The following is a 12,820-nucleotide window of genomic DNA, read 5'->3' as shown; positions in this document are numbered from 1 at the left end:
TACTAAGCTCTGGAGCAACTGCACTTGCAGAGTGCAACTGCACTTTTCAAAGTGCACAGTCGTTTTGCCTTTAGTTAATCAATCCCAATAGCTCAGCAGGGAGATCGCCACAATATCATTGGATGTGTTAGTACAGTGATCTGCCCCCTAGGTTGATTGAAAACAAAACATCCCATGGGTTTCCAACATAAGGGCTCTGCTTCTGTGTGCTCTTTGCTCTGACCATCTGAGGATTTACCCAGTACTAGCATCTGTCATACCTGGTAAACATCTGTCACCCCCTATGATAGAACTATGCCATCACAAAGATCAATGCCCCTAGGGAAGTAATAGAAAAAGTGCCAGAGATAAAGCCAACCAGCTCCACCTCCAAACAAATAAAAAAAAAATAAGTATAATGTAAAAATAAATCCATTCAAATGTATTTACCAGTTGGTCCGCCATTTTCTGGAGCACATTGGACGTGTACAGTCTGAATGTCTGGTCTCCCCAAGTACTTTTCACATAGATGCACGGCTTTTTTTCATAAAATGCCAAGTAGTGGTAATTCCTGTGGGACATAACACAAATTGGAAATGCATTGTAAACCGGGGTTCATTTCTGCAATTAGGGAAGGTGGAAGTTTTGTCTTAGGATAACATCTTCTAGAGTAGACACAAGATGAGGCTTTGAGCTTGCTTTATTGCCCCAGATGGAAGCTGCGAAGATAACACAGTTCAAGCTGTACTTCAGGCAAACAGCTAAATACACAAATAAAATACAACAGGTTTGTAAATCTGTCCATGCAGTCCTGAGAATAATTTAGCTCTGCCACAAAGCACAGTTCTGCCTGGCAGGGGAGGACACCTATTTTTCTTTGTTGCCTCTCAATAACATTTTGGATCTGTTCACATCTAGGCGCTGCAATATTTATAGGCGTTTTTGTAGCATTTTTGCAGCGTTTTTGTGCAGGCGTTTTGAGTTAACAAGTGACCAATGAAAACCAGTAAAACCCCTGTAATCTGCCAAAAAAGAAGATGGCAACGCTGTAGAAGAAATTTTTTAAGTGAGTATTTCTTCTTGCAGGTAAGTGCGAACCGGGACAGATCAGAGGCTAGCCATTGTGGAATGTACTAGCCCTGACTGTCCCGGGGGTATGTTCATTGATAAAATGTTTTTGTGGCCGGAACTCCGCTTTAATAAGTGCAGGTGTTTTTAAATAGCCTTGCAAGATTTGAAAACTACTTTTTCTGTGTATGTGTGGGCTATTATATTGTTCAATTTGTATATTGGTCTTTTAGCACCACCAACCTGAGAATTGTGCATTTAGGGTGTGCCCCCCAATATCTTTTTTGTTTTTTGTCCGCTGTTTCATTAGACCTTTAAAAAAATTTATGAATCATGCCCTATTCATTCCTTATTTTCGTCATTTCCTTTGTATTAGTTGAAGTTCGTTATTTTTTTTCTTCGGACGTTCAGATGCATCCAAAAGATGTAAAATTTGTCTGAATTTTGATTCATTACGAAACCAATTGCACATGGCTAGTTGATATTTTAAGTTTGGTGATATAGTGGGGCAGAATTGTGGATGGCATTGTATTTGGTTGTTAGTAAGATACATTTTAGACATTGGGCTAGCAACCAATGGAGCATTCAGCAGAGGGGGCAACTTTCACTGAATAGTTGGTAAGGTGAATAAGACTAGCAGCAGCATCCATGATAGATATAATGAAACGTTTGCGCATCAAAAACATTAGTAAGCTGCAAACACACTAAGGGGGCCCTTTCACGAGGGCTTTCTGATCAGGTCTGCCTGTCAGTTTTTCAGGCAGACCTGATCGGATGCTCAATGCACCCCTATGGGGCAGCGGATGTCAGCGGTGACATATCCGCTGACAACCGCTGCTCTCCGATGCAATCCTGTCTGTGAAATCCAGATAGATGGAAACACTATTTTCCATCCATCTGGAGGATCAGATAGGATCGGATGAAAACAGACAGGAGGTCCGTTTTCATCCGATCTCCCATAGAGGAGAGCGGGGATCTCAAAGGTCCGTCTCTGTAAAGTTAGCGGAGACGGATCTGTCCGTTGGGCAGAAAGCCCGTGTGAAAGGACCCTTAGTGTTTTATACACAGCATTTATGATAGACTGAAGGAGGGATAGCCAGTGCAGGCCAATGGGTTGTTTCTAGAGCTGTACAGTAGATGACAATGAAGGTGTGTTGAGATAGGCAGGAAAAGCACCAAGAAAGCGTAGAGTCTAAAGCCTTGTACACACGATTATCGGACGATCTTTCGTCCGTTTTTTGTTGCATGCTAGTCTCATGTGGATAGTGAAGAGATTACTTTCATATGAAAATTCCCGTACGACAGAATTCTACTTCAGAAGTGATGTTATGTGTTGAATTGTTTTGTATGTGTTCTTTCATTTCTGAGCATGCCTAGTCTTGCTCTTATCATTTTTTGGACGAAAACTGTACTAATTAAACGGAAATCGGACCTTGTGTTGACATACGATACAAATTTTATAACCCGCACATCCAGTTTTTGTTGTCCGAAAATTCGTAATCGGCTGTCGAAAGCACCGTACTAACAATCCGAAAATCGGCAGATCGTTCGTCGGAAGAAATTTTACTTCCGATTTACGTATCGTGTGTACGGGCCTTTAGAGGCCAAGGGAGTAGAGTTTTTCTAGGAGAAGCAAGTGGTGGCACTAAAGGCTTCAGAAAGGTCTAAGACTATGAGTACGGAGTTGTGACCATTGGTTTAGCAGTTAGTAAGTTGTATATGAGTTTTACAAATGCAGTTTCAGTGAAGTGTTGTGAGAATAAGCCAGAATGTAAGGAATAGAGAAGGTTGTAATCAGTGTGACAACAGGTCAGACAGTTATAGATAAGGCATTCAAAAAGTTTGGAGGTAAACTGGAACAAGAAGATGGGTCTTAACATCTTCAAACAGGTGGGGACCAGTGAGGGCTTTTTAAGCATGAGGGTGACTAATGCTTATTTTAGAGGGGTGTGGAAGATGCCAGTGGAGAGGGAGAGGTTGAAGATGTGACTTAAGCCCCGTACACACGCAATGATTATCGGCCGACCGATCGTCCGTCTTTTGTCCAGAGTGGTGTTTTGTTGGTTGGAATGTGCCTAGACTGCACACGATTTCTCGCCCAACAAAAATCTACTTCAGAAGTGATGTCATGTGTTGGTTTGCTTTCTTTGTTATTTCTTCACTGAGCATGCCCAGACTTTGATTTTTCCCTGTCGAAATCTGTACTGACTGCACGAAAATCGGCCGTGTATTGACGGCAGACAAAAATTTTATAGCCTGCACACCAGATTTTTTCGGCCGAAAAGTCGGAGTCGGTTGTCGGAAGCATCATACTAACAAGCCTAAAATCGGCAGATCGGTCGTTGGACGAAAATTCCCTGCCAATTTTCTACACGTGTGTACGGGGCTTTAGAGGTTATAGAATAGAGCAAGAAGGTGACCATAGTAGTTGTAAGGGGTCCAGGGGGCAGGTGGTTAGGTCTACCTCAGAAAAAAGTTTAGTGACCTCCTCTGTGGTAACCGTCAAAATAGGAAAGTGTTAAATGTTGTGGAAGACATGGCGTGTAGGTGGAGGAGATGTCATCACTAATTGCATCAGTCCTTTTTTTATGATTGTCAGCCCCTGTTAACACTTATGTGGATTAGATGCGATCCGAAAAGCATAGATTCGCAAGTCATCTAAAAATGCATTATTTCCAGTGAAGGCTGTTCACACATAATGTATGCGGTGCAAATTGCAGTCCAGTGTTCACATCACTGGAAAAAAAAATTTTTCTCTAGATTTTATGGAAAAAAAAATCGCAGATGTGACCACTCCTCTTGAAAATTCAAACTAACTTTTTTTATTAAAATAGCATATGACAAGCAGAAATCGCAATGCAAATTTGTATCATGTACAGCTTTGAATTCACACCGAATTCGCAGCGCCTAAGTGTGAACTGGGGCATAATCTTAGACATGTGCAGAACAAAAAAATTGTTTTGTTTCGATTCGCTATTTATATAAATTAGAATAGTTAAATGTGTTTAATTAATTTTCGGAATTTGTTTCGTTTATTCAAATTCAAATCAATTAAAATTTTCCGAATTCGGTCGAACTGAACTCAATTTGACCGAATTTGGAAAATTTAAAACTATTCAAATTTGAATCGAATTCCATTCCAGTTGCATTTTAATCAAATTTCATTCAAAATCAAATTTATTCCATTCGAAATTCGAATTTTGGTAGATGGTTATATTCTTTCTATTTTATTATATTCTATTGTTTTCTCTATTCTATTCTTTTATTTTATTTTCTATTCTTTTTTATTACATTCTTTTCTATTCGAATTCAAATTTATTCTATTCAAAATTTGCATTTCGGAAAATGGTTATATTCCTTCTATTCTATTCTTTTCTACTTTTCTATTGTCTATTCTATTCTATTCCTTTCTATTCTATTTTATTTTCTATTCTATTATTTTCTATTCTATTCTTTTAAATTTCATTTAGAATTCAAATTCATTCTATTAGAAATTCGAATTTCGGAAGATGGTTATATCCTTTCTATTCTTTTCCATAGTTTTTTCTATTCTATTATATTCTATTCTATTCTAGTCAATTATATTCTTTTATTTTCTATTCTATTCTAATCTATTTGTTTCTATTCTATTCAAATTTATTTTATTTGAATTTTGGGAAATGGTTATATTCTTTCTAGTCTATTTTTTCTTTTTAGTTCCTTTCTTTTATTTTCTATTCTATTATTTTATTCTATTATTTTCTATCGTATTCAAATTTATTATATTTGAAATGTGAATTTCAGAAGATGGTTATATTCTTTTCTATTCTATTCAAATTTATTTTATTTGAATTTTGGGAAATGGTTATATTTGTTTTATTCTATTCTATTGTTTTTTTTTAATTCTATTGTATTCTTTTATTTTCTAATCTATTCTATTCTATCCTATCCCCTTTTTTTTTATTCAAATTTTGTATTTTGTATTCTGTTCTGTTTTACTCTATTATATTATATTCTTTTATTTTCTAATCTTTTCTATTATATTCCTTTATTTTCTATTCTATTTTATTCTCTTCAGAAATTTGAATTAGATTCCAAAACTATTTAAATTTGTTTAGAAAACTATTCGAATTTCGTCCAAAATGTTGTTTCATTATTGCGGATTCGTTTAAATTCGTTACTATTGTAATTTGAAAATTCGCATACATCGGAATTTATAAATAACGAAAAATTTGTCCGAATTTCAATTCGGAACTAAACGAACTGCACATGTCTACCTAATCTTGCGGGCAGTAAGTGAGTTAGTAGGTGGAGGAAGTGGGAGACAAAATAGAGAGTTAATAGGAGTGGCAGAATATGTTAGTTTGGCAGCATGGAGGGAGAATTTGTATCCTCCATTAAAAAAGCACTTTTGACTGCAGGAAGCGTTAACACAGAGAGAGAATGTAGGAGGGTGGAGAGAGTTGGAAGCAGACTGTGTAAAGTCCCTTTCACATTGTATGACCTCTGTTTGACGCAAATTTGACCCGAATTTGCAGCGCAACTTGAACCAATGTCTGTGTAATCCTGAGGTCTATAGACCTCAAGTCACATCAAAGCCGGACTAAAGTAGTGCAGGGACTACTTTGAAGTCGCACAGATACAGTATGAACGGTACTCATTGGAAATCATGGGCAGGACTTGTCGCACAAATGTAAAAAGGGGCCTAAGAGAGAAAAACTAAATAACAGAATACAGATAACCTTGCAGACTGCCTGTAGTCAGGGCCATCTTGCCGAATGGGCACACTGGGGGGGCCCCACTGGCCCAGTGACCCACCCCCTACCAAGCATTAGTCCCAATTCCCATGTGCATCCCGCTGCTGAACTTAACATATGGAGAGCGCCTTTCGGCCTTTCGGCCCTGCTCTGCTGTCAGGCCACTTGGGCCGTGGAGGGGGAGCCCACAACTGTAGGAATGCCGAGTCTGACTCCCATCCGTGTGTGTGTTCACCGGACCCAGCCACCCAACTTGGAAGCTGTCATTAGCCTGGCACTGCTAAAGTAATAAATATTGCCTTATCGATAATTTGCTTTTTTTTTTTTCTTGTGGGTGATTACTTAGGCAGGGCCCCACTGCACTGCATTGCCAGGGGCCCTTTAATGCTCTTAAGATGGTACTGCCTGTAGTTACTTTGTTTGTTGTGCCTTAGTTAAAGTGCCATGTCACTATGGCCGGAATGGCTGAGTTGAACTTAGTAACATACTCAGATAGGGTGGGGGAATTTTGGTCAATAAATCAAATAGAGGTAATAAAAGACATATGGGTGTTAGGGAAAGCTTTCCACACTAAAGACAGACTGAAAGGCAGGGCAGAGACAGAAATGCAGAGACAGAGATGTAATATCAGCTCTTTGATCAGGCAAGGCGTCAGGAAGTTAAATCCAGGGCCGCTGATAGGGGGGGACCACCAGTCCTCTTGTATGGGGGCCCAGGCACACAGGGGGGCCCCAAAAGGATGGGAAATCTGTTACAGAAGGAAGCCCTGTGTGGCTCTCTGCAGCAGTTGAAAGCCAGTTTATCCCTTTCCTGACAACTTTCAGCTGCTGCAGGGAGAGACACAGACACAAGCCATCATTCCTGTAATTGCTTCTCTGACACCGATCCCCCTGCCTGCTTCTGATCCCCCCCCCCCCCGTGTCCGTATGTCCCCTTTTCACTGTGCCACCCCCACAGGATTCCCTGTCCTGTAAAAAAATAAAAAATTGTAAAAAAAAAAATAAAACATTTAAATAATTAAACAATGTAATAAATAATTTACAATTCTTTTATTTTACACTTTTTAAAATTATTTATTACATTGTTTAACCACATCCCGCCCGCCCTATAGCAGAATGACGGTGGGATTGTGGTTGAGCCCGGGAAGCATGCGGCTGCAGTACAGAGCAAAGCCACTGCTTCCAGTGTATGGCTCCTCCTGTCACAGGCGGAGGGTATCTGATATCACTCCACCTGTGAGCCAGACCTATGCAAGAAGTAGCGGCTCCGTTCTCATACATAACAGCTGAGCCGGGAGACACCGCGGGGAGACTCGTGGACATCTCGGGGAGACTCCAGATCAGTGCCCGTAGGGACTTAGTATTCCCTCCATAAGACGCACAGACATTTCCCCCCATTTTTTTGCGGGGGAGGGGGGGAAGTGCGTCTTATGAAGCGAAAAATACGGTATTTATTTTTAGGTTTTTCATATCTACACACAAAATGTTTTACCTTTTATTTCTGTTTTTAACGGAATGGGTTGCTTTACAAGGTGAGGGTTTACAATCACTTTAAGTGCATGCATTGGTTGTGTTATCATTTGTACCTGTTTCCATCTGTTATGAGAGGCTTCTCTGGCATCGTAACTGATTTATATGACATTGAGATTTCATGAGAGACATTCCCCTCCTCAGCTTGTAGTAGCGGTGCACTTTCCAAGTCCTCAGCATCAGACGTCTTCTTTTTGCTGCTGTGCGGTGACACCCCATCAAGAACATTTCCATAATTGCCTGTAAATACTCTATATCAGTTATATTTTCCAAGCATTTGCTATCATTTCAGCAGTACGTATTTACACATGTGCCATATTTGTGCAAAGAATTAGAACATGCGAATCCTCTTGTCAGAACTATTGTAGGTGTAGCACCCTACAGGTAGGTGCTAGGTAAATGTATAGTGGGCCTTGTCTGCTTAACAGCATGGCCATGATTTATTTTGGTTAGGGTGTCATGGTTTCCAGGTGTGCCTGCTTAAGGGGAAGTCTCCCCACTGGCTCCTGTGAGAGGCTTCTCATAGGGCAGTGGAGGAAGCCCAATCAGTGGACACATTCAAGCTTGTAACTACCCCAGAAGGCAGATTATGCTGCAATGGATTCTGGGAGTGGGTATAAGTTTGGGGGAAGCGCGTGACCCGGCGTCTTTGGCGGGAGCAGAGTCCCAGGAGAGAGAGAACGGCTGTCTCTCCTCCTGTCTGAGGAAGAGGATGTCTCAAGGTGTCGCTCGGGAATCCAGAGAGTGCTGAGTTGAGCTGAGGGGATCCGGTGTGCCGAGAACCAGCGGAGAGCGAGAGGGGTTCAGTCCCAGGAAAACCTACACAGATTGTGAGTACTGAGGATTGCCCCTGGGGGTCTGTCTGGAGAGTGAGAGGAGACCACTCCGGAGGAGGTTCTGGGATCCAGTGTCAGCTAGATGTAAAGGGGGTATCTAGTCAGTGGACCCTGAAGAGCTAAAAGTGTAAAGAGGGCACCTGCGGTTTGGGCCCTGAATTGTGCAGAGTACCAGTTGAGAGTTGCCGCTATACAGTAATTCACAGCAAGCTTCCTCAAGACAGTGCCAGCTGGAGAGAGCGGTCAGTGACTTTGCAGTGCAGCAGTGTCAGTAGTTCTATGCTTCACAGTCCTGAGTCTTCTGAAACTAGAGTCGAGGATTCAGCACTTCAGTCAAGATACAGTGTGTTCTAAGCGTCAGTGAGCGCTGGCTAGCATCGGCTGACGTCAAGGCAGCGTTAACAGACATTTTCTGGATAAAGTCCCTAATTGTACCTAGTTAAGCCTAAAGGAGTATCCCACTCATTCCCTTCTCCCATCCCCTTTATTACAATAAAACCACAAAAACCAAAGATGCCGGAGTTGTCAATGTCTCAGTTCTCACACCCAGGGTGGCAGCTCACATGGGCTGGAGAGGTAACCGGTAACAATGGCAGACCCACATCAGGCCCAATGCCTGGAAAACCTGCTACATAAGAAATTGACATATTTTTCGTAATCGCATGGGAAGATTTGAGAGCCGAATAAGCCCCAAGACAGGGTTAAACTTGAGGCCTTCACAAGAAATTCCTCAGGTAGGCGTCATGTTTCTGTTTTCTTTGTTCTTTTTGAAGAGTGGTAAGCTGATGTTTACTAACCCTTGAGATAGCAAACTATATTCTATGGTCATCGAAAAAAGTATATTTGAAGAGCCTGAATATAATACCCTGGAAAACACAACCAACGAAACTGCTGATCCCAGATGAGACAACCGTGGAGGAAGATTTATAAACAAAGTCATCTCCTAACAGACCTCAAAGAGACAGTTGTAAAATGGGTTACCCAATTAACAGACCATTGTCTCAAATCTGGGAAAGTAAACAACAAAGAAGCCATCAGAAGAATGTTTTTTTTTTTTTCTCTCTTGTCATCAACTCATACTACACAGACATTATTTATATCTGTTATATAGTAGTATATGATGATCAGATTATATTCCATATTTTATGTCCTATCCCAAGTCATGATTGCATTGTTACTAGCATAATAACCTTTTAGTAGATAATATTCTGATTGAATATATCCCATGTGTCAAAAAGTTTATGTTTACAGGTTAATGTGTATCAAACTAGATATTATATAGATAAATCAATTATTCTTAATTAAAATATATATACGGCATCAATAATGCATACCCATTAAACGGCGTTACCAGATCTGAACCTTTCAAAGATATATAACAGAAATATCAGATGTCCATGCCTGCACCATGAGAATATGGACTTTTTTTTAATACAAATTAGTTATAATAACTTCTACCACATATTTTTGCTCCAGGACATACATGGTGGTTAAAAGAGGTGATTGCCCAATTACACAAGTTAATTGTTATCTACCCCAACCAATGGGAAGAAGTTCCACCTTCTGGGTTAGGCTTATTATAATTTTTATGGCCTTTTTGTCTTAAACAGTATATAGGAGAACCCAAACAAGGCATACACACACACACACACACACTCACTGATACACTCATTCAAACACATCATGCTCCATCTTACTTCACACCCTCATCTTCACACCTAATACTCTGAAAAACTTTAAGGATGCAAGACGCAAGCTCCTCCTTAACCAGCCACCATTTTGGGAAAGGCAGCCATCTTAGAAAACTCTGGCAACGACCATTGTGAGCCAGCAGCCATTTTGGAAGTGTAAATATTAGTGATCGACCGATATCGTTTTTTTAATGCCGATACCGATATTGTGGTCATCAGTATCGGCCAATATCGGCCAATATTTTTCGGACATGTAAAAATATTTTTTTTTACATTTTTTTTCCAGGTACTCCTTGTTGAGGGATCTGGGGGTCTAAAAGACCCCAAACCGCTCCTCGGCACTAAAAAGCATTCAAAACACCAAGTTTGGTTGTTTTGAATGCTGTCAGTTTTTTTAATTTTGTGTCGAGTACCCGGAAGTGATGTCATGACGGGTTTTTTACATGGAGACCCGATCAGAGCCGAATGCGGCTTTGATCGGGTCTTCTCTTCGGTGGCCGTGCAGGTAGGATGCCCGGGTCTCCCATCCCACCAGGGTGAGCCGCGGAAGGTGGCAGGAGGGGGGGGACGTCCCCTCCCGATCCTTGTAATGACTAGCGGCTTCTCAGCTGCATCGGTTGTCATTACAAGACAGCCGACCGCTGGCTATGGACGCCAGTACCGGGGGGATGCCTCTAGCTGCAGACATCACTCCGGTACAAGCACTTTCCAGAAATATCGGCAATATCGGTAACCTCAGGGGCCGATTCCGATATATCGGGGAAAGTGCATATCGGCCCCCGATATATCGGTGGTGCCGATAATCGGTCGATCCCTAGTAAATATGTTTTGTTGATTTCATTGATTTTTTTATTCTTTGTAGGCTATAAATATTTTATGCTCAGGATATTTAGATTACCTTCCCCAGTTGTAACAATCATTGTAGATTTTTCTTTAACTCCATTTTTGTTTTGCTAAATTTTTCCATTCTTGGTTTAGCGCTATATTAGCGAATTAGCTTCACGTTTTACGTAGTCTAACTCTCATTCCAATTGCAGAGGAGTAACTGTTGGCTACGCACATCGTAGATGTTTTTGTCTGATATATAATTCTTGATCTATGATTTTTACTGTTTCTGGGAAAAAGTCATCCTTTCATTTCATTTACATTGCTGAGCCAAACCAATTTAACTAGTTTCACAATTAAAGTTTGTATTTTATGTGAGATTGTGTTTTTATGTCACCCCTATCTAACTATTTATTGTGAATACATGTCTTGTGAATAAATATATTCCCTATTTAGTCTGTATTCACTATGATTGGTATATGCTGTTAAAAAGAAATTAATCGATTAAAAAGAACTCGTTATAATTATCGTTCGGGAAATTATTCTCAAACGTATAAAGCGCAACACTCTGCAGGCAACAATTGGAACTTCTCTCATTACTGCTTCCAGGGGTCGTCTTAGAATGCCATGTCACAGGTGGTAGTAGAATTGGCTGCCAAAAACCAGATACTGCAATGAAGGGGGCACTCTCTGACCTCCAAAATGCTTTGGCTACATACTGTATGCACAGCCTATTAAACTGCTTTGAAGACATAAAACTTTAAACTAGGCTCTTATTTTGGGTGCAAAAAATAATGTATTAATTGCACTAATAATTATCTTACATTACATTGATATCTTTTCCATGTGTATATATACATTATATTATCAAAGGTATTGGGACACCGCCTTTACAGGCACATGAACTGTAATGGCATCCCAGTCTTGGTCCATAGGGTTCAATATTGAGTTGTCCCACCCTTTGCAGCTATAACAGCGTCAAATCTTTGGGGAAGGCTGTCCACAAAGATTAATGGGCCATACACACTATAAGATTTTCTGAAGACTTTTTCCTTTAGACTTACCAAAACCATATAATATGAGGTCAAACCTAAACACTTTCCATTTGTATGCAATCTGGCAGGCCCTTGCACTACATAGAAAAGGTAAATCTGAAGGAAATCTAACCACAAAAATTGGATAGTGTGTATCCAGCTTAAGAGTGTGTCTATGGGAATGTTTGACCATTCTTCCAGAAGTGCATTTGTGAGGTCAGGCACTGATGTTGGACAAGAAGGCCTGGCTTGCAGTCTCTGCTCTAATTCATCCCAAAGTTGTTCTATCGGGTTGAGGTCAGGACTCTGTGCAGGCCAGTCAAGTTCCTCCACCCCAAACTCCCTCGTCCATGTCTTTATGGACATTGCTTTGTGCTCTGGTGCACAGTCATGTTGGAACATGGGCCATCCCCAAACTGTTCCAGCAAAGTTGAGAGCATGGAATTGTCTAAAATGTCTAGATGTGCTGACGCACATACTTGCAAGGTCCATAAAGACATGGATGAGTGAGTTTGGGGTGGAAGAACTTGACTGGCCTGCACAGAGTCCTGACCTCAACCCGATAGAACACCTTTGGGATGAATTAGAGCGGAGACTGCGAGCCAGGCCTTCTCATCAAACATTAGTGCACAGGGAGAAAAGCCGTGACCCAGTCCAAGATCCAAATCATGACTTCAAGCCCACACAGGATTTTCTCTCTTTCCTCCCAGAGATTGAATTCAACAGTATGAGAGCAAAGGGAGGTAATTATGCGCTGCTGAAGAGGATGGAGACAGAGTTAAAGAAACCTGTTGCTTTGCCTAGTGCAGGCAAAGCACATTTACTTTAAAAATTAATTTCCACAGTTTCCACATACACACAAAAACATTTTGTACAACGCCATTAAAATTCTAAAACCTAACTGAACTTTCAGTTTATTTTAGCAAACTATGTTCCATGTGCATCAAAACAAAAGGAGCTTTATGTCTTAGGCCCCTTTCACACGGTCCGCATTCCGTTGCGGACTGTGCTCTGCTCAGCGGGGATCGATCCGCCGATCCCCGCTGAGCTGACGGATGACAGGGTGGGAGGTGTCAGAGCCCTGCTGCTCTCTATGGGGAATCGGATGAGAGCGGACCGCCT

General features: G+C 40.9%; 1 protein-coding gene across 1 annotated transcript in view; it reads right to left on the bottom strand.

Moving 5' to 3' along the window:
- The window catches only part of FER1L6 (fer-1 like family member 6), a gene marked incomplete at its 5' end in the record, with an annotated part of 316,530 nt that overhangs the window by 154,329 nt on the left and 149,381 nt on the right, over window positions 1–12,820 (bottom strand). Inside the window, 2 exons of the mRNA XM_082257934.1 lie at window positions 430–550; window positions 7,369–7,552. Of these exons, the coding sequence (XP_082114060.1) occupies window positions 430–550; window positions 7,369–7,552 (305 nt within the window). The remainder of the gene's footprint in view (window positions 1–429; window positions 551–7,368; window positions 7,553–12,820) is intronic.

This window comes from Pelophylax lessonae, assembly GCF_965119305.1.
Source record: "Pelophylax lessonae genome assembly, chromosome: 5".
Taxonomy (NCBI): domain Eukaryota; kingdom Metazoa; phylum Chordata; class Amphibia; order Anura; family Ranidae; genus Pelophylax; species Pelophylax lessonae.
This window is presented reverse-complemented; position numbering and strand designations above follow the sequence as displayed.